This window comes from Hyperoodon ampullatus (genome assembly GCF_949752795.1).
Source record: "Hyperoodon ampullatus genome assembly, chromosome: 1".
In the NCBI taxonomy this organism is placed as follows: domain Eukaryota; kingdom Metazoa; phylum Chordata; class Mammalia; order Artiodactyla; family Ziphiidae; genus Hyperoodon; species Hyperoodon ampullatus.
Genome location: NC_136914.1, coordinates 154810428 through 154837132, shown reverse-complemented (window position 1 = coordinate 154837132; position 26705 = coordinate 154810428). Strand labels below are relative to the sequence as shown.

The 26705-nt window shown below is 37.1% G+C and overlaps 1 protein-coding gene across 1 annotated transcript; it reads left to right on the top strand.

Annotated features, from left to right (window-relative positions):
• Positions 1-270: 270 nt before the first annotated feature.
• On the top strand, positions 271-25622 carry LRIT3 (leucine rich repeat, Ig-like and transmembrane domains 3; the record flags this gene model as incomplete). The annotated part of the gene is made up of 4 exons (XM_079707510.1): positions 271-386; positions 3119-3591; positions 22795-23100; positions 24499-25622. 4 exons carry the CDS (start codon positions 271-273, stop codon positions 25620-25622), a joined length of 2019 nt encoding a protein of 672 aa, XP_079563636.1.
• Between the last annotated feature and the right edge of the window lie 1083 nt (positions 25623-26705).

The window sequence follows — 26705 nt, the reverse complement described above, 5'->3', positions numbered from 1 at the left end:
TTGTAAATCTAGATATGGACAACTATTGAAATTTTTCTGACGTGTTTGATGTTCATTTCTCTTAGAATGTGTTACTTTGCTGAAACCAGATTCAAAGACTAGGTCGATTGATCCCCTGCAAGATACACTTGAAGGTTAAGTAACTACAGATCTCATCTAATCCCGTGTAATCTGCTGTTACTAAATGGCCGTTTGTATTCCTGGCACACCAGTTTCTGAATGCTTAGGATTTGGTTTTTACCTTTGTCCAAATAACGTCTAAAAGGAACCATGCGTCTCTTTGCAAGTCTGTGCATTGCGCTTAGCTTTTTGGAAAGAGTGAGCTGTTTGTGTCCTTCACAGTGCACCTGTGGTTATCATGGCAGAAATGATGGCATGGGATCAAGGTATGCTTTTCTCCTTGCTACTAAGTGTTCTAATGATTCCGAGGAAAAAGACTCAAACCAGATGGCCTTGTTTTGAAAGCAAATTGTTGATCAGAAATCAGAGAAGAGAAGATTTAATCTAGATAAGCTTTAACGTAATGGTGTTAATCCTGGTTGCCTGCTCCTTCATGTTTTCATTTCGAGCAGTTTAACTCCTTCAAAGCCCCTCAAATTATTTGAGACTCTCAAACACATTCCGTGTTAATAAAATATTCATTGCACTTGTATTCACAAAATGAACCTTGCAGGAGGTCAAACCACTGAAATGCGTGTGGCCAGTTCAGCCTGATTATAGAAAGCACAAGAGGGCAGGGCTGATCAGAAGGTGTGTGACATGCCCAGATCATTTGCTTCCAGTGTTTTCCATTTCATTTTGAGGATTATTCATGGCAACTGGATAGACCTTAGGAAGTAGGAAGGACGATCACATGAGTGAAATTAGAGAGGTTCATAATCAGAATTTCTCATTTTAAGGTATTGGAGTTTGAAAGAAATGGGTCAACACTTTGTGTTGCAGACACTGTGGGACCTTACAGAAATTACTTAACCTCTGTGTTGCTTTAATATCTACTTGTGGAGTGAGAATAAGTATTTATTTATAATATGCATGAATCCTTTTAGATAGAAGTTAAATGCAAAACGGAATTCTTGTTGGCTAAACATAGTAAACCTTGATTTTTTTTGGAGAGGATATTAATAACAAAATCAGATTTTTTTGTGTGACTTGGTTGAAGTGAACAGTGAGCCTCTTAAAGTAATTTGTTAAAAGAATCGCTCAATTTATATCTTACAACTTTATACAAATAAATAATAATAATTAACACGTATTTTTGTGTAGTTTGTCTTGTTATTGTATAAAATTTACTAACTCTTGGTATCTCTTTGAGATAGTCAGTAGGTGGTTAAAGACAGTGAGAAGAATGTAACAATTTAAAGACCTACTTGGCAAAAGTATGCTGCAGTTAATGACTCAGATCAGGCTACCTTTGAAAAAAGTCACAGAAATGTTTCCTTTTTCATGGTGGCCCCATTATTGATGGATTTTATAAAAATCATAGCATGTTATGCCTGACAAGAACTCCAGAAATAATCTAGTTTGACCACTGTAATTTTTAAGTGAATAAACTAAATCATATAGAGACTAAATTGCTTGTCCAAGGTCACAGCATTGAGTTGCTGCAGTGACTGCCTGACAAAGACGCTAGGTCTTTTAACTTCCAATCCAGGCTTTCCTCCATTACAACACACTGGAACGCTGACTTAATGAGGAGAAACTGGATCATTCTGGTATAAAGTAGCACTGAAATTTGTGATTCAGATTAGAGATGAAGAGTGAGAGGTGTATCTAGAGAATTCCAATGATGCTATAGGCTCTTCTCCTAAAGTTAAAGAGAGGAGATGACGTGACCAGTACATTGCTTATGCCTCTTCCCTCTCTTTACATTATAGCCTGGCTTTAAAAATTCACTGATTTAATGTGATGTGTTTTACTGAATGGCCGTTTTATTATTATTATTTGCTATATGTGTATTGTATTATAATTTAGATGATGCTTTGCAAAACTTTTTATTGTTCATTTTCAGCAATCCAGTGGGACTGAATATATAATGGGAGATAAATAGTTCTTTTTTTTCAGGTTTAAATGAATCTAAATTTTCTGATTTTTCATACTTTACACCCACACATGGGACAGGCTTGTTTTTCTATGCCTGTTTTACACATGCCACTAAACAAGACCACAGTGTGACTTGCTCAAGGTCACTTAAATTAGTGAGTGGTAAAAAAAAATAAACTTGCAGTTCCTGGTTTATTCCTTAGGCTGAAAGCAATGCACGTGTCACATTGTTAAAATAGGGCTTAATTTTAATCATCTAGTATGAACACTTGCTGTTTCCTTTCCCTTCCTACCTTGCTTCCTTTTTTTTCTTCCTTTCTCTTGTGCTCCTCTTTAAAAGGATCAATTTATAACTTCAGTAGGGGATTCTTTTAAAATGGGCCATTTCCTGAAGAGGTTAAGAGTATGCACCTTGGAGCTGGACAGTTGTGGGTCTGAAAGGTTGTTGTGTAACCACTAGCTCTGTGATCCTGGGAAGTTACCTAATGTTGATGGGCCTCAGTTATTTTATCTGTAAAAATGAGATTGAAGATAATAATAGCAAATACCCATTAAGTGCTTATTATGTGCCAGGAAGGTGTAAAATTTTCCATCCATTTCAATTAATCATTATAACAGTGCCATGTGGGAAAATGAGTTGAGAGATTGGTGAAGTGGCTTTCCATGGCCACAAAGGAGGTGATAGAGCTTAGATTCAAACCAAGATCAGCCTGACTCTAGAGCTGGTGCCTTTACCTATTACCCAATATTCAACTCATTGGGCTGTTACAATGATTAAATACAGGGATATATGTGATGTGTATTGTACAGGCCTGACACATAAAGAGCTCAGGTTGAATCACATGAAATTGCTGATATTTGATTGTTTTTAACCTACAAAAATGACCATTTCATATAGTTCAACCTAGAAGAAGGTGATGATATTGACAAATTATTAACTAACAGTTTAGCTAGGATGAATAGATATTTTGTGCAAACCAGTAGGGAATGAAAAATTCGATGCTTGTTTCAATCAAGTATTATTTTTTTCAAATGAGTCTCAGAAAACACGTTTTCTTCCATTGCTCTGTGACACTAGGTCTGTGCTATGTAGTGACCTGGATATGAATGAGGTACCTACAAACTTCCCCGTGGACACTGTGAAGCTTCGCATAGAGAAGACCGTTGTCCATAGGATCCCCGCCGAGGCCTTCTACTACCTGGTGGAGCTCCAGTACCTCTGGTTGACCTATAATTCTGTGGCCAGCCTTGACACCAGCAGCTTTTACAACCTAAAGCAGCTGCATGAGTTGCGCTTGGATGGAAATTCTCTGGCTGCTTTCCCTTGGACATCTCTGAGGGACATGCCTCGTCTGAGGACCCTGGATTTGCACAATAACAGAATAACCAGTGTGCCAAACGAGGCGGTCACGTATCTGAAGAACCTTGCCTACTTGGATTTATCAAGCAATAGATTAACCACACTGCCGCCAGATTTCCTGGAGAGCTGGTCCCACTTAGTTACAACATCATCCAGAAGGCTGGACCTTTCAGCAAGAAGAATTATTCTTGGTAAGCTCACAACCTCTGGGCTTCTCAGATCCAGATAATTTGCTCTGTATACCTTCAGTTGTGCAGTATTTTCATGTCTATTGAATTTGTTGTTTTACTCTGTACTTGCACTTTTGATGGAATAGTACTTTATCATTTGACCTAGGTCAGTTTACCCATCTGCCCTGTGTCAGGTGTAATGGCTCTGTTTGTGTCTGTGTACAAGCACGCATGTATTTGTGCATGTATGCATCCATGTATGGGGAGTGAGGGCAGCAGTGTATGTTTGTGTGTGTTAGGGGAGGGAAGGAAATTGGCCTCATAAACTGAGAGACTAATGCTGCTTTTAGAGAACCTTGAGAAGAGTGACAAAATCTACCAACCTGCACTGATTCTCATGAGCACACCAGTGCTCCATACTCTGCCACAACCAACCTTTTGCTCTGGTCTATTTTCAACCCTTCATAGGCTCTTCAGGAGTGGGAGAAGGGCATCTGCATCTTTATGAGGTACCAGTGGTTTAATTGGTTTAATTAGTTAGGAAGTATATCTTCCAAATATTCTTAATTTAAAAAGAACTAGTCTAGACACCAGTTATTTTACTAGCCCTAAACAGGTATCCTAATGTGTCTGGTCTCTTAGTTTAGCTGTGATTAGTTTTTTGTATTTTTATCCTAACTTCTTTTAGGTTCTCTGGGTACTTGCCTTGAATTTTAACATGTAAGCTCCTTCTAGCAAACCCTTCTCTCTTTTTTGTGTGTCTTCCCACAGTGCTTTGCACGGTGCTCTGCACATGGTGAATGCCCAGTAAATGTGGTTGCCCGATTGAAATCAGTGAACTGAGACCCTTCTCAGCGGTATCTGTGGGCAGTGAGGCCTTTTCCACTTTTGTATGAGACACAAGCCTGAGGCTTTGACCAAGCAGTTTGATTTGCTAAAGTTTTGTTCACCCAATAAGGCTGTGTTGTTATTTCGCAAGTTATGTCCATCATGGCTGCAGAAGAGGTTATAGTTCTCAGAAGGATGAAAGAAGTTCTGAGTGTTTGGCCAGTGAAATGACTTATAAGACTTTGGAACGAGAAGCAACTAGATGTTAAGAAATTGTCCCAGAAATTCCTACCAATATCACTTGCCAAATATTTGCTGAAATAAAGAATAAATAAAATACAAGATATATTTGAGATTTTTTTGATAAAAAGAAAAGTATGACGTACTTTATAATAACCATAAATGGAGTATATCCTTTAAAATTTTTGAATCACTATATTGTACACCTGTAACTTATATAATATTGTACCTTAACTATACTTCCATAAAAAAATTTCTAACTGAAAAAAGGGAAAATATTGTGACAACACTTAAATTGCTTTAGCATTACTTTTGTTGAAATGTATATGCATTTTAGTGCTTATGAAACTAAAAATATGAATAATAAGAACCAGATAGCGAAAAGGTCAAATAAATTTTTCTTACACAGCTATTTCATGTTTTTCCCACTATCTATCTAGTCCTTCAAACATTTTTGATTAGAAAATAAAAGAGGTATTGTAGGACGGGTTAGAGAAAAAAATTAGTTTAATTTAACAATAGTTGTGGAGTCCTTAAAATATATACTCTAATAAGAACTATGCAAACCCATACTCTAGTATATATTTACTTTATTCTAGTCACTAATTTAATCTTGATGAGTAAGACTAATGGCTAGAAATTTTCTTAACTTAAACATTGAGATTTTATTTCTCTACATATTTTTAAAAGTTTCTTTTGGATGCAATTCTCGGTTCTAATAAAATTACCCAATGGAGACATATAGTAGAAAATAAAATCAAATTACTAAGTTGCTATTAATAGCTCTCTAATGATTACTTCCTAATATTAATATAAATAAATAATTTATAGAACATTAATATTTTTCACTTGTGAGTTAAATCTGAATGAGAACTTAGGGATCAAATGGGAAAGGGTTATGAACTTTCATTGTCCATGGAGATAAACAGCTTTATGTTTTAGGGTTTAGATTCTTTTTAAAAAATTATATGTTTCAGGTGTACAGCATTATAATTCAACATCTGTATACTCTATGAAGTGATTACCACCACAGGTCGTTACCATCCATTACTGTACAATCGACCCCCTTCATCCATTTTGCCAACCCACCCCCCTGTTCCCCTTACCCGTTGGTAACCACTAATATGATCTCAGTATCTATGAGTTCATTTTTCTTTTATCTTGTTTGGTTTTTTCTAATTCCACATATGAAATGATACAGTATTTCTCTCTGTCTGACTTATTTCACTTAGCATAATACCATCAAAATCCATCCATGTTGTCAAAAATGGCAGGATTTCATTCTTTGTTATGGCTAAATAGTGTTCCATTGTATGTATATATACCACATCTTCTTTATCCATTCATCCATCATTGGACATTGGGTTGTTTCCATATCTTGGCCATTGTAAATAATGCTGCAATGAACATAGAGTGCATATATCTTTTTGAATTAGTGTTTTTGAATCCTTTGGATAAATACCCAGAGGAATATCTGGGCCATATGGTAGTTCTGTTCTTAATTTTTTGAGGAATCTTCATACTGTTTTCCATGTTGGCTGTACCAATTTACAGTCCCACCAACAGTGTATGAGGGTTCCCTTTTCTCCACATCCTCTCCAACATTTGTTACTTCGTGTCTTTTCGATAATAGCCATTCTCATAGGTGTGAGGTGGTATCTCATTGTGGTTTTGGTTTGCATTTCCCTAATAATTAGTGATATTGAACATCTTTTCATGTGCCTATTAGCTGTCTCTATGTCTTCTTTGGAAAAAATGTCTATTCAGATCCTCTGCTCATTTTTTAATCAGGTTGTTTATTTGTTTTTGTTGTTGAGTTGTATGACTTCTTTATGTATTTTGGAGATTAACCCCTTATCGGATATATGATTTACAAATATCTTCTCCCATTCAGTAGGTTGCCTTTTTGTTTTGATGATGGTTTCTTTTGCTGTGCAGAAGCTTTTTAGTTTAGTTCCGTTGGTTTATTTTTCTTTTTGTTACCCTTGCCTTTGGAGTCAGATCCACAAAAACATCACTTAGACCAATGTCAGTGAGGTTACCACCTATGTTTTCTTCTAGGAATTTTATGGTTTCAAGTCTTACATTCAAGTCTTTAATCCATTTTGAGTTAATTTTTGTGTATGATGTAAGATAGTGGTCTAGTTTCATTTTTTTGTACGCGGCTGTCCAGTCTTCCCAACTCCATTTATTGAAGACTGTCCTTTCTCCTTTGTATGTTCTTTACTCCTTTGTTGTAAATTAATTGTCCACATGTACGTGGGTTTATTTATGGGCTCGCAATTCTGTTCCATTGATCTTCATGCCTGTTTTTGTGCTAGTACTATACTCTTTTGATTACTATAGCTTTGTAGTATTGTTTGAAATCAGGGATCATAATACCTCCAGCTTTGTTCTTTCTCAAGACAGTTCTGGCTATTTGAGATCTTCTGTGTTTCCATACAAATTTTAGAATTATTTATTGTAGTTCTGTGAGCTATGCCATTGGAATTTTGATTAGATTGCATTGAATCTATAGATTGCTTTGGGTAGTATAGACATTTTAATAATACTAATTCTTCCAATCCATGAGCACAGGATATCTTTCTATTTATTTGTATCATCCTCAATTTATTTCTTTAGTGTCTTACAGTTTTCAGTGTACAGGTCTTTCACCTTCTCAGTTAAGTTTATTTCTAGGTATTTTATTCTTTTTGATGCAATTGTAAATGGGATTGTTGTCTTAATTTTTCTTTCTGAAAGTGTGTTATTAGTGTATAGAAATGCACAGATTTCTGTATATTGACTTAGTATCATGTGACTTTATTGAATTATTTGTTCTTTTTTTGGTGGTTCTTTAGAGTTTTCTATATATAGTATCATGTCATCTGCAAATAGTGATAGTTTTGCTTCTTCCTTTTTAGATTTGAATGCCTTTTATTTATTTACTTATTTCCTTTTTTTTCCCTAATTGCTGTGGCTAGGACTTCCAGTATGTTGTTGAACAAAAGTGGTGAGAGTGAGCATCCTTGAATTTTTCCTAATCTTAGAGGAAAAGATTTCAGCTTTTCATCCTTGAGTATGATGTTGACTGCCGGTTTGTCATATATGGATTTTATTATGTTGAGGTACCTTCCCTTTATACCCATTTTGTTGAGAGTTTTTATCATTAATGGATGTTGAATTTTGTCAAAAGTTTTTTCTGCATCTATTGAGATGATCATGTGACTTTTATCCTTCATTTTGTTGGATACAATATGATGTAATCATTGATTAATTTGTGGATGTTGAACCATCCTTGCATCCCTGGAATAAATCCCACTTGATTATGGTGTACGATCCTTTTAATGTATTGTTGGATTTCGTTTGCTAATATTTTTTTGAGGAAGGGTTCAGATTCTTTAAAAACTAATGAGAAATACTTTTAGTGTAACATTAAATTTATATAATTATATATAAAGCATGATCACTATTTTAAAATTTACAAAGAAAGAGACTGAAAAGTTACACTAATTGGTTAACTATTCTCTTTGATATCTTTTTGCTTTTCTGTATTTTCAAAGTGTTCTGCAATGATCATGCATTACTTTTTTAATCATGATAATAATCATGATAATAAATAACAAAAGATATTTTGAAACATGTCCAGCCATGTGTGGCAGCTGACCTTAGCAAAGTCATGACTGCTATGTAACAAAAGGGGAAAAGAAATGCTACCCTCTCAAAAGAAGACTAGTTCATGTGTGTGAATCACACACAGAAAACTCAGTTTTCACATCTGGAAAATGGAGATGACAAGATTTATTCCATCTTGCTAATAGGAATGTAATGAAATGTTGAGTTTATTTGATAGTTCTTTAGAATATAAAGTGGACAGTCTCTGAGGCTATGATTTTAGATCAACAACAATCCATAGCAGCTGTGACTGAGATGTGAGTGTCTTATAAAGAAAGACTTTTCTAGTTTGGCTTTCTTGTTATTTTTAACTACATTTGAGTCTTCCAATTTCACCATTAAAATATGGTAATAAGAACCAGCTCTAGATTTTCTAGAATTCAGTGTCTAACTGTAGCAATTATATCTTTCCACGTACCCTGTAGAATTTACCTTTGTACTATTACAATGGGATACATTCTGTTTCCATTTCATTTTTATTGCCCTATGTTTATTGCTGTTAACAGATTCTATTTGTAATAATAAATAGTAATAGCTAATATTGATGGAATGCTTACTCATGGCCAAAAAGTTTATGGATATAACTTCTTCTAGTCTCACTCCATGGTAAATACCATTTCATCCCCATTTTATAGATGAAGAAATGAGGCACAAGTTAAAAGACTTGCCCAAAGTCACTTATCACATAGTGATGGAGCTGGGGTTTGAATACAAGCCATTTGGTTCTAGAACCCATGCTCTTCCCCACTCCTTTGTAATGCAAGGTACGTTATAATACTAGAGTTATGTTCCTCATATATCTTATTTTACTGATATCTTTAAATCATATATTTATTTAATAAAAAATAATTTAGGGAGAGGCTTTTCAATTACTTCCTCTCTCTTCTGTGTGAATAAAAATATCAACCGAATAAAATTGTCCTTTAATGTATCTGTAAAAATGTAAACTAGTGTTCTGCAAATGAACATTTAAATTAACTATGAAACTAGATTATTGATATACAAAACAGGTAAATTTCCATGGCCTCTTTTTCAAGAATAAGGACATATTTACACAGACAAACTCTGCAAGACCTATCACTGTTTATCTTGGGGGAAAAAACCTGCAGTAGCAGAGAGTATAAAATGCTTTTTTGGTCCTTTTTCCTGGTACCCAAATTTGCTCCATTGTAAAAGAGCTCTTCTATTCAGAAAGGAGTTTGCCAGAAGGGCAGTGGTGGCCCTGAGTATTCCCACAGAATTCTGTAAAATGGCATTGTTTTAGTTCGACGAATACTTCTCAGTCTCTGTTGGTGTGCCTGCTCTTTCCTAGGCATGGGGGAAACAAATTCACACAGTTAAGGCTTACTTCTTGCCAGACACTCTTCTGAGGACTGCCTGACATTATCTCAGCCTTTAGGACAACCCCATGAAGTGGGTCTGTAATTGTCATCACCTTCTTTTTCCAGCTGGTAAAGAGGCAGACTCAGCTTCAACTTCACAGTCCATCTCCAGAGACATCACTCTTTTATTTAAAAAAAATTTTTTTAACATTTAATTTAATTTTATTTTTTTGCCATGCCACACAGCTTATGGGATCTTCAGTTCCCTGACCAGGGGTTGAACCCGGGCCACAGTAGTGAAAGCCTGGAATCCTAACCAGTAGACCACAAGGGAACTCCTTAAATTTCTTTTAAATTGAGGAATTGAAGTATCATTTGCATACAGTGGATTTTAAGTGTACAATTTGGTAAATGATGATAAACATATACCTGCACAAAATGCACACCCTCATCAAGATACAGCAGCAGTCCCCAATCCTTTTGGCAGCAGGGACCAGTTTCATGGAAGATAATTTTCCCATGAATGTAGGGTGGGGGTGGGGGATGGTTCAGGAGGTAATGAGAGCAATGGAGAGCAATGGGAAGCGGCAGATGAAGCTTTGCTAGCTTGCCCACTGCTCACCTCCTGCTGTGCAGCCCAGTTCCTAACAGGCCGCGGACTGGTATCGGTCTGTGGCCTGGGGGTTGGGGACTCTTTTTTTTTTTTTTTTTTTTTTTGCGGTACGTGGGCCTCTCACTGTTGTGGCCTCTCCCACCGTGGAGCACGGCTCCGGACGCGCAGGCTCAGCGGCCATGGCTCACGGGCCCAGCCGCTCCATGGCATGTGGGATCTTCCCGGACCGGGGCACGAACCCGTGTCCCCTGCATCCGCAGGCGGACTTTCAACCACTGCGCCACCAGGGAAGCCCGGGGACTCTTGATATACAGAATATTTTCATCACCCTGGAAAGTTCCTCTGTGCCCCTTCTCAGTCAATTTCCCCCCACCCCAGGGAACTACTATTTTTACTTCTATTACCATAGGTTAATTTTGCCTGCCCTAGAATTTCATGTAAATGGAATCATTTAAGAGGCACTCTTGTGCCTGGCTTCTTTCACTCAGCATTATGTTTTTGAGATTCATCCATGTTGTTGCATGTATCGGTAGTTACTTATTGCTGAGTCATATTCAATTGTATGATTGTACCAATTGTTCATCTTTTCTCCTGTTATTGAACATATGAGCTGTTTCCAGTTTTTAGCTATTATGAATTAAGCTGCTATTAACATTTTTGTGCATAGCTTTTTGTAGCATGTGTTCTCATTTCTCTTGGATAAATTCCTAGGATTGAAGTTGTTAGGTTATAGGATGGCTATATATGTAACGTTTTAAGAAACTGCCAGGGACTTCCCTGGTGGCGCAGTTGTTAAGAATCCGCCTGTCAATGCAGAGGACATGGGTTTCATTCCTGGTCCGGGAAGATCCCACATGCTGAGGAGCAACTAAGCCTGTGTGCCACAACTACTGAGCCTGTGCTCTAGGGCCCATGCTCCACAACAAGAGAAGCCACTGCAATGAGAAGCCCGCCCACCAAAACAAATAGTAGCCCCGGCTCGCTGCAACTAGAGAAAGCCCACGCTCAGCAACGAAGACCCAACGAAGACAAAAATAAATTAATTAATTAAATAAACAACAGACATTTATTAAAAAAAAAAAAAGAAGAAACTACCAGTATTCCAAAGAGGTTATACTGTTTTACACTCCCACTAACACAGTCTGTTTGCCCCATATCCTTACCAACGCTTGATGTCAGTCTTTCTCATTTCAGTCATTCTTGGGAGTAGATACGTCAGGGAGTGGAATCACATTGCCATTTTAATTTGCATTTCCCTAAGTAATGGTATTGACAGTTTATATTTGCTTATTGTCCATTGGTATATTTCTTTATAATTTTTTAATGTTTGTCTTTTTATTATTGAATATGAGTCTTTTATCAGTTGTATGCATTATGAATATTTTCTCAAGTCTGGGACTTGTCTATTCATTTTCTTCATGGTGTCTTTGGTAAGAAAGTTTAAATTTCTTTTTTTTAATAGATCTTTTCTGGAGTATAATTGCTTCACAATACTGTATTCGTTTCTGTTGTACACCAAAGTGAATCAGCCATATACATACATACGTCCCCATATCCCCTCCCTCCTGAGCCTGCCTCCCATCCACCCTATCCCACCCCTCTAGGTCATCGCAAAGCACCGAGCTGATCTCCCTGTGCTATGCTGCTGCTTCCCACCAGCCAACTGTTTTACATTTGGTAGTGTATATATGTCAATGTTACTCTCACTTCGCCCCAGCTTCCCCCTACCACCCTGTGTCCTCAAGTCCATTCTCTATGTCTACATCTTTATTCCTGCCCTGCAACTAGGTTCATCAGTACCATTTTTTTTTTAGATTCCATATGTATGTGTTAGTATACAGTCTTTTTTTTTTCCTCTTTCTGACTTACTTCACTCTTTATGACAGACTCTAGGTCCATCCACCTCACTACAAGTAACTCAATTTTGTTTCATTTTATGGCTGAGTAATATTCCATTGTATATATGTGCCACATCTTCTTTATCCATTCATCTGTTGATGGACACTTAGGTTGCTTCCATGTCCTGGCTATTGTAAATAGAGCTGCAATGAACATTGTGGTACATGTCTCTTTTTGAATTATGGTTTTCTCAGTGTATAAGCCCAGTAGTGGGATTGCTGGGTCATATGGTAGCTTTATTTTTAGTTTTTTAATGAACCTCATTACTGTTTTCCATAGTAGTTGTATCAATTTACATTCCTACTAACAGTGCAGAAGTGTTCCCTTTTCACCACACCCTTTCCAGCATCTATCGTTTCTAGATTTTTTGATAATGGCCATTCTGACTGGTGTGAGGTGATACCTCATTGTAGTTTTGGTTTGCATTTTTCTAATAATAAGTGATGTTGAGCATCTTTTCATGTGCCTCTTGCCCATCCGTATGTATTCCTTGATGAAATGTCTATTTAGGTCTTTTGCCCATTTTTTTAAACATTTTTATTGGAGTATAATTGCTTTACAATGGTGTGTTAGTTTCTGTTTTATACCAAAGTGAATCAGCTATACATATACATATATCCCCATGTCTCCTTCCTCTTGCATCTCCCTCCCACCCTCCGTATCCCACCCCTCTAGGTGGTCACAAAGCACCGAGCTGATCTCCCTGTGGTATGAGGCTGCTTGCCACTAGCTATCTATTTTACATTTGGTAGTATATATAAGTCCATGCAACTCTCTCACTTCATCCCAGCTTACACTTCCCCCTCCCCGTGTCCTCAAGTCCATTCTCTACATCTGCGTCTTTATTCCTGTCCTGCCCCTAGGTTCTTCAGAGCCTTTTTTTTTTTTTTTTTTAGATTCCATATATATGTGTTAGCATATGGTATTTGTTTTTCTCTTTCTGACTTACTTCACTCTGTGTGACAGATTCTAGGTCCATCCACCTCACTACAAAGAACTCAATTTCGTTTCTTTTTATGGCTTAGTAATATTCCATTGTATATATGTGCCACATCTTCGTTATCCATTCGTCTGTCGATGAACACTTAGGTTGCTTCCATGTCCTGGCTATTGTAAATAGAGCTGCAATGAACATTGTGGTACATGACTTTTTTTTGAATTATGGTATTCTCAGGGTATATGCCCAGTAGTGGGATTGTTGGGTTGAATGGTAGTTCTATTTTTAGTTTTTTAAGGAACCTCCATACTGTTCTCCATAGTGGCTGTATCAATTTACATTCCCACCAACAGTTCAAGAGGGTTCCCTTTTCTCCATACCCTCTCCAGCATTTACTGTTTGTAGATTTTCTGCCCATTTTTTAACTGGATTGTTTGTTTTTTTGATATTGAGCTCCATGAGCTGTTTGTATATTTTGGAGATTAATCCTTTGTCTCTTGTTTCATTTGCAAATATTTTCTCCCATTCTGAGGGTTGTCTTTTTTGTCTTGTTTATGGTTTCCTTTGCTGTTAAGTCCCATTTGTTTATTTTTGTTTTTATTTCTGTTACTCTAGGAGGTGGGTCAAAAAAGATCTTGCTGTGGTTTACATCAAAGAGTGTTTTTCCTATGTTTTCCTCTAAGAGTTTGATAGTGTCTTGTCTTACATTTAAGTCTTTAATCTATTTGGAGTTTATTTTTGTCTATGGTCTTAGGGAGTGTTCTAATTTCATTCTTTTACATGTGGCTGTCCAGTTTTCCCAGCATCACTTATTGAAGAGACTGTCTTTACTCCATTGTATGTTCTTGCCAAAGTGTCATAAATTAGGTGCCCATATGTGTGTGGGTTTATCTCTGGGCTTTCTATCCTGTACCATTGATCTATATTTCTGTTTTTGTGCCAGTATCATACTGTCTTGATTACTGTAGCTTTGTGGTATCGTTTGAAGTCAGGGAGCCTGATTCCTACAATTCCGTTTTTCTTTCTCAAGATTGCTTTGGCTATTCAGGGTCTTTTGTGTTTCCATATGAATTGTAAAAATTTTTTGCTCTAATTCTGTGAAGAATGCCATTGGTAGTTTGATAGGAATTGCATTGAATCTGTAGATTGCTTTGGGTAGTATAGTCATTTTCACATTATTGATTCTTCCAATCCAAGAACATGGTATATCTCTCCATCTGTTTATGTCATCTTTGATTTCTTTCATCAGTGTTTTATAGTTTTCTGAGTACAAGTCTTTCACCTTCTTAGGCAGGTTTATTCCCAGGTATCTTATTCTTTTTGTTGCATTGGTAAATGGGAGTGTTTCCTTAATTTCTCTTTCTGATTTTTCATTGTTGATGTATAGGAATGCCAGAGATTTCTGTGCATTAATTTTGTATCCTGCAACTTTACCAAATTCACTGATTAGTTCTAGTAGCTTTCTGGTGGCATCTTTAGGATTTTCTATGTATAACATCATGTCATCTGCAAACAGTGATAGTTTTACTTCTTTTCCAATTTGTATTCCTTTTATTTTTTTTTTTCTTCTCTGATTGCCTTGACTAGGACTTCAAAAACTAGGTTGAATAAGAGTGGCAAGAGTGGACATCCTTGTCTTGTTCCTGATCTTTGTGGAAGTGCTTTCAGTTTTTCACCATTGAGAATGATGTTTGCTGTGGGTTTGTCATATATGGTCTTTATTCTGTTGCAGTACGTTCCCTCTATGCCCATTTTCTGGAGAGTTTTTTATCATAAATTGGTGTTAAATTTGGCAAAAGCTTTTTCTGCATATGTTGAGATGAGCATTGGTTTTTATTCCTTAATTTGTTAATGTGCTGTATCACATTGATTAATTTGCATATATTGAAGAATTCTTGCATCCCTGGGATAAATCCCACTTGATCATGCTGTATGATCCTTTTAATGTGCTGTTGGATTCCGTTTGCTAATATTTTGTTCAGGATTTTTGCATCTATGTTCATCAGTGATATTGGTCTATAATTTTCTTTTTTTGTGATATCTTTTTCTGGTTTTGGTATCAGGGTGATGGTGGCTTCGTAGAATGAATTTGGGAGTGTTTCTCCCTCTACAATTTTTTGGAAGAGTTTGAGGAAGATCAGTGTTAGCTCTTCTCTAATGTTTGATAGAATTCACCTGTGAAGCCATCTGGTCCTGGACTGCTGTTTGTTGGAATATTTTAAATTACGATTTCAATTTCATTACTTGTGATAGGTCTGTTTATATTTTCTAATTCTTCCTGGCTCAGTCTTGGTAAATTGTACCTTTCCAAGAATTTGTCCATTTCTTTGTGGTTGTCCATTTTATTGGCATATAGTTGTTTGTAATAGTCTCTTACAATCCTTTGTATTTCTGCAGTGTCAGTTGTGATTTCTCCTTTTTCATTTCTAATTGTATTGATTTGTGTCCTCTCCCTTTTTTTCTTGTTGAGTCTGGCTAAGGGTTTATCAATTTTGTTTATCTTCTCAAAGAACCAGCTTTTAGTTTTATTGATCTTTGCTATTGTTTTCTTTGTTTCTATTTCATTTATTTCTGCTCTGATCTTCATGATTTCTTTCCTTCTACTGACTTTGGGTTATCTTTGTTCTTCTTTCTCTAGTTGTTTTAAGTGTAGTGTTAGATTGTTTATTTGACATTTTTCTTGTTTCTTTTTTTTTTCAACTAATTTAATTTATTTATATGTGGCTGCATTGGGTCTTCGTTGCTGTGCACGGGCTTTCTCTAGTTGTGGCAAGCGGTAGCTACTCTTTCTTGTGGTGTGTGGGCTTCTCATTGCAGTGGCTTCTCTTGTTGTGGAGCATGGGCTCTAGGTGCACGGGCTTCAGTAGTTGTGGCACATGGGGTTCAGTAGTTGTGGTTCATGGGCTCTAGAGAGCAGGCTCAGTAGTTGTGGCGCACAGGCTTATTTGCTTTGCGGCATGTGGGATCTTCCCGGACCAGGGGTCGAACCTGTGTCCCCTGCATTGGCAGGCAGATTCTTAACCACTGCACCACCAGGGAAGCCCTTTTCTTGTTTCTTGAGGTGAGATTGAATTGCTATAAACTTCCCTCTTACAACTGCTTTTGCTGCGTCCCATAGGTTTTGGGTCGTCGTGTTTTCATTGTCATTTGTTTCTATGGATTTTTAAATTTCTTCTTTGATTTCTTCAGTGATTCCTTGGCTATTTAGTAGTACACTGTTATCCTCCATGTACTTGTGTTTTTTACAGTTTTTTTTTCCTGTAATTGATTTTCAATCTCATAGCCATTTGGTCAGAAAAGGTGCTTGGTTTGATTTCAATTTTCTTAAATTTTCCAAGGCTTGATTTGTGACCCAAGATGTGATCTATTCTGGAGAATGTTCCGTATGCACTTGAGAAGAAAGTGTATTGTGCCACTTTGGGGTAGAATGTTCTATAAATATCAATTAAATCTACCTGGTCTATTGTGTCATTTAAAGCTTGTGTTTCCTTATTTATTTTCTGTTTGGATTATCTGTCCATTGGTGTAAGTGGGGTGTTAAAGTACCCTACTATTATTGTGTTACTTTCGATTCTCCTTTCATGGTTGTAAACATTTGCCTTATGTATTGAGGTGTGGGTGCATAAACATTTATAATTGTTATATCTTCTTCTTGGATTGGTCCTTTGATCATTATGTAGTGTCCCTCCTTATCTCTTGTAACAGTCTTTATTTTAAAGTCTATTTTATCTGATACGAGTATTGCTACTCCAGCTTTCTTTTGATTTCCATTTGCATGGAATATCTTTTTCCATCCCCTCACTTTCAGTCTGTATGTGTCCCTAGGTCTGAAGTGGGTCTCTTGTAGACAACATATATATTGGTCTTGTTTTTGTATCCATTCAGCCTGTCTGTGTCTTTTGGGTGGGGCATTTAATCCATTTACATTCAAGGTTTTTATTGATATATATGTTCCTATTACCATTTTCTTAATTGTTTTGGGTTTGTTTTTGTGGGTCTTTCTCTTCTGTTGTGTTTCCTGCCTAGAGAAGTTTCTTTAGCATTTGTTGTAGAGCTGGTTTGGTGGTGCTGAATTCTCTTAGCTTTTGCTTGTCTGAAAAGCTTTTGATTTCTCCATCAAATCTGAATGAGATCCTTGTTGGATAGAGTAATCTTGGTTGTAGGTTTTTCTTTTTCATCACTTTAAGTATATCCTGCCACTCCCTTCTGTCCTGCAGAGTTTCTCCTGAAAAATCAGCTGATAACCTTATGCAGATTCCTTTGTGTGTTATTTTTTGTTTTTCTCTTGCTGCTTTTAATATTTTTTCTATGAATTTAATTTTTGTTAGTTTGATTAATATGTGTCTTGGTGTGTTTTTCCTAGGGTTTATTCCGTATGGGACTCTCTGTGCTTCCTGGACTTGGGTGACTATTTCTTTTCCCATGTTAGGGAAGTTTTCCACTATAATCTATTCAAATATTTTCTCAGACCCTTTCTTTTTCTCTTCCTCTTCTGGGACCCCTATAATTCGAATGTTGGTACATTTAGTGTTGTCCCAGTGGTCTCTGATATTGTTTTTAATTCTTTTCATTCTTTTTTCTTTATTCTGCTCCTGGGCAGTTATTTCCACCATTTTGTCTTCCAGCTCACTTATTCATTCTTCTGCCTCAGCTATTCTGTTATTGATTCCACCTAGTGTATTTTTCATTTCAGTTATTGTGTTGTTCATCTCTGTTTGTTTATTCTTTAGTTCTTCTAGAACTTTGTTAAACATTTCTTGTATTTTCTCAGTCCATGCCTCCATTCTATTTCTGAGATTCTGGATCATCTTTACTATCATTACTCTGAATTCTTTTTCAGGTAGATTGTCTATTTCCTCTTCATTTATTTGGTCTTGTAGGTTTTTACCTTGCTCCTTCACCTGTGTCATATTTTTTTGCCATCTCATTTTTTTTGTTTGTTTTATGAGTGTGTTTGTGTTCCTGTCTTACTAGTTGTTTGGCCTGAGACTTCCAACACTGGAGTTTGTAGGCTATTGGGTAGAGCTGGGTCTTGGTGCTGAGATGAAGACCTCTATGAGACCTCACTTCAGTGAATATTCCCTCACATCTGAGGTTCTCTGTTGGTCCAGTGGTTCAGACTCCTCCCACCACAGGAGATTTGGCCCAACCCCCAGAGGTGCACTTGGGGGTTCCTCCTGTCTCCTTGGGCATCAGGGTCCCCCACCAGTGGCTGACAAGTGCCCTAGTTGTGGGGAGATACTAACTCAGTGTCTTCCCACACTGCCATCTTGACTCTGCCCTTCAGAAAGTTTAAAATTTTGATGACATCCAATTTATCAGTTTTTCCTTTTATAGTTAGTGATCTCTGTGTCCCATCTAAGAAATATTTGCTTACCTACAGGTCACAGAGATATTCTTTCTTTATAGTTTTAACTTTTATATTCAGTTTTTAGCTTTATATTCTTAGCTTTTATGCTTATGACTGTGACCCAGCTCAAAATAGTTTTCGAGTGTAGTGTGAGGTAGGGGTTGAGGTTTATTTGTTCCCAAGCAGATGTCCAGTAGTTCCATTTGTTGAAAAGACTTTACTTTCCCTTTTGAATTGTTAAGTACAACTGCCTCCACAAAACTGACTGAGGCATGGATTTTGCCTTCAAGAGCTTATAGTCTGCAGAATAACTTTTGTACTAGAATTTATCGCTGACTTTTCATAAAGAATAGCACATCCAACTACTGTGATGCATGAAAAACATTACCCTTTTAGAAAAGGGACAAGGCAAAGTTCTTTTGCCCCATCCAAGAATAGTTATATAAAATAAATTACTTAATGCAAATTGCTGATTGTGGTTGGTGCTTTGCCTTGAAGGAATGCAGTACAAGTAATAGTTTAACTTCAGAGAGTTCTTGTACTTTGTCCCCAGAAGAAAAAACAGTTGAATGTGTTCAGCCCTCAGATTACTATTATTATTCAGGCTTTAAAAGTTGTACCCTTGACCTTAGATATTTCATAGCTTGAATAAATAGTTTATTTTTGAGGGATTTAAAAATATTTACTCCTGGTTTACATAACTTTTAGATATAACCAATTGGATTTGTTTTTTAAAGAATTTTGTTTCACCATTAACACATTTTAATAAAAGTTTCAAAGCATAAATGAAAATGTTAACTTTATAGCTCTTGATCTTTCCCTTTATAGACATTTATTCTCTAGACATCACTACTTTAACACTTGTTATTTGTACATGACAGCACTTACAGCTGCCACCCATGCTCTAGATGTTTTTAGGTGACAAAGAGATGAATTATGGTGGAAGAAGTATTAGACTAGGAGGCTCAAACACATGGGACTTAGGACTCTCCGCTACTTACAAAGTCAAGGCAGTACTTTCTTTGTGCCTTAATGTCTGGTATGAAATTGGAAGAATCATACTAGCTTCCCAAGGTCAGTATAAAACATATACACAGTTGTTGAGAATGAGAGCTTTAAGATCAGGATATCAAGGTTCATATCCTGACTGCATCCAGTTGTTTGACCTTGGGCAGATTCCTTTACTTCCCTGAGCATTTTCTCATCTTTAAAATGAGGATGATACTAATATTATCCACCTCATGCTATTGTGAGGATTGAGATAGACAAACACCTTAGCATGGTCTCTCTCTTTTCCATGGTCTCTCACATTTCTCTTGTGAACAGAGGTAGACACTGCAACTGCCTTTTGTTCTGAACTGTCTTTTCTAGATATACCACTTTGGAAAGCAGAGATATGTCTCCCTCCAGAGCAAAGGGTAGATATGCTTACTACCCAATATAATAAAAATAATGTCTCCTTCCAGATCTGTGATTAATAAATTATTCTTCATCTTTGACTAGGAGTCTTGTATCTTCTACCAATATCCATAAAATGGTGGCAAACTGGGATGAGTTGGTCACCCTAAAGTAGGGTAAAGTGTCAACCCTTTACAATTCTTGATAAGTGCAGTATTTGCCACATAGGAAGCAACCAATAACTGTCATCTTGTGTTGTTATTATTTTATTTTATTTTTTAAAATTTTATTGAAGTATATAGTTGATTTACAATGTTGTGTCTAATTTCTGCTGTACAGCAAAGTGATTCAGTTATACATATATATATTCTTTTTCATATGGTTTATCACAGGATATTAATTATAGTTCCCTGTGCTATACAATAGGACCTTCTTATTTATCCATCCTATATGTAATTGTTTACATCTGCTATCCCAAACTCCCAGTCCTGCCCCCACACCTCCCCTACCTCTTGGTAACCACAAGTCTGTTCTCTATATCTGTAAGTCTGTTTTTGTTATTATTTTATAAAGAAAAAATCTGACATACCAACTCAGAGTGTTTTGAAAGTATGAAGCGTTCTACACATGTTAATTATTTATTTTTTTAAAGCAATTAAAAAAATTTTTTTAATTAATTTATTTTTTGGCTGTGTTGGGTCTTCATTTCTGCATGCGGGCTTTCTCTAGTTGCAGCGAGTGGGGGCTACTCTTTGTTGTGGTGCATGGACTTCTTATTGCAATGGCTTCTCTTGTTGCAGAGCATGGGCCTTAGAGTACGCGGGCTTCAGTAGTTGTGGCACGTGGGCTCCAGTAGTTGCGGCACGTGGGCTCAGTAGTTGTGGCACACGGGCTTAGTTGCTCTGCGGCATGTGGGATCTTCCCAGACCAGGGCTCAAACCCGTATCCCCTGCATTGGCAGGCAGAGTCTTAACCACTGCACCACCAGGAAAGTCCCTACACATATTAATTATTATATGACAGAGTGAATTTGGTGTTTGTTGGCAGGTTGAGTAGAATTTAAATCAATATTAGAGAACTGCTCATAGATTCACAGAACTAAATGTAAGAGGAGGAAGGTCAAGGTAATTCACCCATGAAAGAAAAGAAGTTTCTAATATGGAAGATAATAAAAACAGCAAACTTTACCAATACTGGCAGAGAAATATGAACCACCCACAAAGTGCTGTTATAATAAAAATAGGCATAAACAGAAATCTAGAATTTATGAATGGACAGTTAAATCTTCCACCAGGGTTAGATTTTTTTAAACTTGCTGTTCTGTCTTTTCTCCTTACAAATCAATGTATAATTCACTGCACAACCACAAATCTTTTTGAGATGAATCTTTTCCAACCTTGGGCTTTTTATGTAAGGCTGGTATGGGACATCACCCTTAAGATCCTTAGGGAGATTTTTGTCTGACTGCATGCTCTGAAGCACCATCTTAGATTCTTCTGAGATCTTAGCAACTAATTGTATAGAACCACCCACATGGATTTGACTTTTATTCTGAAGCCCTTTCTTAATCTGAGAATTTTGGAGAGGCTGGGTGTAAGAAACAGTTTTATTATTGAACTTAGCAAGTTTTAGTTCCTTTACATTTAACGGTTCTTCCTTTAGCTATTGTCTCTCCTTTACATTTTACTATGAGCAGCAAGAAGACACCAAGCAGCAGTTTCAACACTGTGTAGAAATATCCTTAGTCATAACATTCATTTCATTGAGTACCTTTTCTACTTCCCATGTTAACCACAGGTGATAGTGTTGCTAAACCTTCTGCTACTCCATAACAATGGTGCCTTTTCCTCTAGTTTCCAATAACATTTTTCTCACTTTTCTTTAAGCTTTCACTGATAGCCGCTTTGAAGGACACAACACTTTGGCTAAGAGTTCTGAAAGCTGAGGCAGGTCCTGAAGGCATTTGCAACTGGAGCTGTCAGCTAACTATGTTCCCTACTGCTGATCCTCTCTTGAAAGGGGATTTGAGCAGTGCACCTCCATGGCCACCACATGTAACGTTCATGCCAAGCCATGTTCTACCAGTTTTTCCAATCTTGTCTCCTAACATTGCCTGCATCTCACTCTATACTTTTGCTACAACAACTTGTACTACCTCGATATGCCTTAAAATCACACAAAATCATGACATATTGCACGCTGAGTTAGGTGACTTGCAGCACCCTATAATAATACTTATATAAATACTTTCGGGCTTCCCTGGTGGTGCAGTGGTTGAGAGTCCGCCTGCCGATGCAGGGGACACGGGTTCGTGCCCCGGTCCGGGAAGACCCCACATGCCGTGGAGCGGCTGGGCCCGTGATCCATGGCCACTGAGCCTGCGCATCCGGAGCCTGTGCTCCGCAATGGGAGAGGCCACAACAGTGAGAGGCCCGCGTACCGCAAAAAAAAAAAAAAAAAAAAAAAAAAAAAAATATATATATATATATATATATATATATATATATATATATATATATATAAATACTTTCATGGTACCCTAGAAATCTATCACTGTATTTATGTCATTCTTTAGTACTTGGATTCAAATCTCGACTCTGACACTGCTTAGCTAAATGACTTTGGTCAAGTTATTTGGTTTCTCTGTGTCTCAGCTTCTTCATCTTTACAATGGGGAAATAATATTCTTTTCCTAGAATTGTTGGGATTAAATCAGTTAATACAGGTAAGTGCTTAGAACAGAGCCCAGTACAGAGTAAATGTTCCATAACTGTTAGCTATAATCATTAATGATCTAAACTGACAAGATATATTGATTTAGGTGGCTGGAGTGCAGAGCAAAACTAACAGAGAGGTGACTCTAATCCTTCAAAGCACTTATGTTTTTAGGGCCACAGTGCAGAAATGCCATCCCACGAGGCTGTGATGTAAACAGAAGTCATCAGGAAAACCTTTATCAACCTTTTCCTCCCTTCTGGTCTAGGCCTGCAGGACAACCCATGGTTCTGTGACTGTCACATTTCCAAAATAATGGCATTGTCAAAAGTCGCTGATCCTGTGGTAGTACTTCTCGATCCACTGATGGTTTGTAGTGAACCGGAACGCCTCACAGGGATTTCGTTTCAGCGGGCTGAGCTGGAGAAGTGTCTGAAGCCATCAGTGATGACCTCGGCCACCCAGATCACATCTGCTCTGGGCAGTAATGTTCTGCTGCGGTGTGATACCACTGGCTACCCTACCCCGCAGGTCACCTGGACCAGACCAGACAGCTCACCAGTTAATTATACAGGTATCTTCTTAATTCAGGCCTTTGAAACAAGGAGTTTACAAATGACTGAACTTAATCTTATGTTTTTGTATGATTTGAGATTGGCTGGTTATTTCTAATAAAATATGCTAAGATTGTTGAATGGAAGAAATTTGAAAAGTACACTTTATTGATTAATATTTTCCTCAGTTTGTCTGATTACCTATGTAGATGAAATCAGACAATCTGATTTCTTTCTTAGATGGAAAACAACATGATGCAGTGGATGGATGGTTGCAGATAAGGCCTTTGTCTTTATCTTTCCTCCATCATCTTGGATACTGCTCACTTTAAAATGTATAACAATTACAATTTCCTTCAAGGGAATTTCAAACAAGTTTCTTATTTTTGAATGATTATTCAAATAATAAATTACATAGGAACTTTATTATGAGGCAAAAAGTGTAATTTTTAAAAATATTGATTACACAGGTTTTTAGATCCTACTATGACCAAATCAATGCTTTGGCCTTAGTTTCAATAGTGATATTCTGATGAGTAAAGGGATATATTTTTAAAACTCTTCCAAATTAAATTTAAATTGAGGCTGAAATAATGAAACCTGATAGAATTAAAAAAAAAAAGTCAAGGCCTAAGGCCACAGTTTAAGGTAGTGAGTTGAATTTTGGGCTACTGAAATACCACTCTGTGCATATTATTATTCTTCAGAAAGCTTCAGAAATCAAGACAGAAAGGAAATATGTTCAGATTTTAGTGTTTAGGAAATTGAAATTCCAATTTTGCAAACACTATGTATTATTCCATAAATAAAAACCTCATTGTTTACTTGTTTATCTAAATTAAATATACTGTGAAAGATAAGAATAGAAATTATGACTCCTCCATGCCAGAAAATGGTCCACTATGCCTTCTGACTATGTGGATAGTTAACACTTTATTACAATGAAAAAGTATGAAAAAGTATTTTGAGAAATATTTAAGTAAGGTCTTGTGATAAACATTTTACAGAATCACAGTGGGTTAAAATTGGAAGGGATATTTGAAATCACTTTGTCTTATCCCCTTATTTAAAAAATGTGGAAACAGAGGCCTAAAGACACTAATTGGCTTGTCTAGAATCACATACTACTTAGTAAACAAAAGTTTACTAAGGCCAAAGTTTCTTAATTCTCAGCCCCATGTCTTTTTAAAATACTATTTCCCATAGAAACTTCATGACACCCAGAATGTCCTACACTTCCATATAAACCATTTACAGAACCATAGCCTGCAATCAGAGACTTGCAGCGTGCCATTTCCCTCTTGGTTTATGTGAGAGGTATGCGTGTAGAACCAGAAATTGTTGCCTTTTGAGTTGGCATGTTGCGAGAATCTTTTCTTTCTTTTATCTCACAGATTATGCATTTTTCTTTCTTCCAGTAATTCAGGAATCTCCAGGGGAGGGAGTCAGATGGTCCATAATAAGCTTGACAGGCATTTCTTACATGGATGCTGGGGATTACAAATGTAAGGCCAAAAATTTGGCTGGGATGTCAGAAGCTGTGGTTACTGTGACAGTGGTTGGTGTTGTCATGACCACCATATCATCAGAAACTTCTGAAAGAAGAACTGGGGATCACCCTGAGCAAGAGGTCCAGCTGGGATCTAGAACATCTGCAACTCTACCTGGTTCATCATTGTCTCCCTGGCCTTATTCCTCCTCTTCTTCCTTCCCAGCTTCTTCCACTTTTCCTCCTACTTCTACTTCATCTCCTCCCTCCACTGCTTCCTTCTCCTTATCTCCTTTCTTCTCCTCCATTGTTTCTTCAGCCACAACTCCAAGCACTAGAATATCTACAAGCACTACCATGGCCAGCCGTCAGTCACTCCACCCAGATGGGAAAAGAAATGTCAAGGTGGAGATGAGTAGCGGTAAGCTTCCCCCAGCTAGTGCAAGTAAAAGAGAAGAGTTGGCATTGTTGGATCAAGCCCTGCCGATGGAAACGAATGCCACAATAGAAAATCTCCAGGTAGTCAGAGAAACCGATGAAAGTGTGATCTTGATGTGGAACACCACTAACACCACACAGAATTTGGAAGTGACTGTGTTGTATTCCAAGTATGGTGAGAAGGACCTGCTACTGCTTAATGCAGACTCCAGCAAGAACCAAGTCACTATAAGTGGTTTGTTGCCTGGTTGGCAATATATAGCATGTGTCTGTCCAAAAGGAATGCCTCCCCAGAAAGACCAATGTATCACCTTTTCTACTGACAGAGTTGAAGAAGAAGGTGATTCTCAAGGGTCTTTCCTTATGGTGGTGAGTGGTGCTGCCTGTGTTGTTGTCTTGCCATTGATTTTTTTCCTGTTGTACAAAGTTTGCAAACTTCAGTGTAAGTCAGACTCCCTCTGGGAAGATGATTTGGCGAAAGAGACTTATATCCAATTTGAAACGCTGTCCCCCAGGTCTCAAAGTGTAGGGGAACTTTGGATGCGAAGGCCCAGAGATGATTCAGAAAAATTGCTGCTTTGCTCTAGGTCAAGCGTGGAATCTCATGACTTTTAAAAGTGAGGGTTCTAGAGCAGAGTATTATTGCTAGGGTTTTACAGCTCAGGCAAATGTGAGCTCCACAAAATTTCTTTCACAAGATTAAGGATCTAAGGGTATATAGTTGACCCTCTGTTTGGATGAGTTTTGGACACTTTCATATCCTTCATGAAAATCACAAATGGAGTGCTTTTAAGTGTGCTTTAAAAAAGTCATGAGACTTCTGAACTGAAAAGACAAATAATTTTGATTTTTGTTGTGGAGAAAATGTCCACAGAAATAATTTTCAGGGTAGTGCTAAGTAAGTTAATAATATATTTTAGGATAATGTTTTAGTTCTTAAAAATAAATTCATGTGAAAATAGTCATAAAAAGTAAACTCTGAATTTTAAAAAGATAGTTTTTTGGGCAGTAAAGAAAGTTTAGTATAATGAGCTAAGCCTTGATGTTCATTCTTGTTCATAGTGCTTTATGGCATTTGTTGTGCACATTTGCTGCCATTGCCTTGTAGGTGAGAGTGGAATAGTACAGATTTTTGCATTCACTAAGGTTAAATGAAACCCCATGGACAGGGAGAGCTCTAGCTCTTGGTACCATTATGCATTGCAATACAGTATAGTGGTATTTATATTGCAAGGAAGAAAACATTTTTCCTTAGAAATATAGGTACTAGCAAAAATAAGTTTAAAAAGAGGATCATGGAATAGTAAGGCCATTTTGAAGATAGTAACTGTTGCATTCTAATACATCTGCTAACAGACTGTATGGGGTCTTTTTAAAAAATGTGCTCATTTTAAAACAATCTCTTTAATATTTTGTTATGTACTCTTCTTTTCCCCTTCCCTCTTTTCTTCTCTCCCTCCCTCCCCTTACTTCCTTCACTTCTTTTTTTTTCTTCTGCTTTGTCAGAAGATATTCATGTAGCCAAAGGACCACAGCTAAAGTGTTTGTCTTTTGCCATGTTATATTTTGATTACCTGGATAGAGGGAAGAACTTTGAAAGTCTTTTAGATCCCAAAAGGAGGTTTTAGGATTTTGAAAGAGCAAATTCAGTGGATTTATTTAGTCAAACTCTAGGTTAAAAACATCAGGGAAATTGAA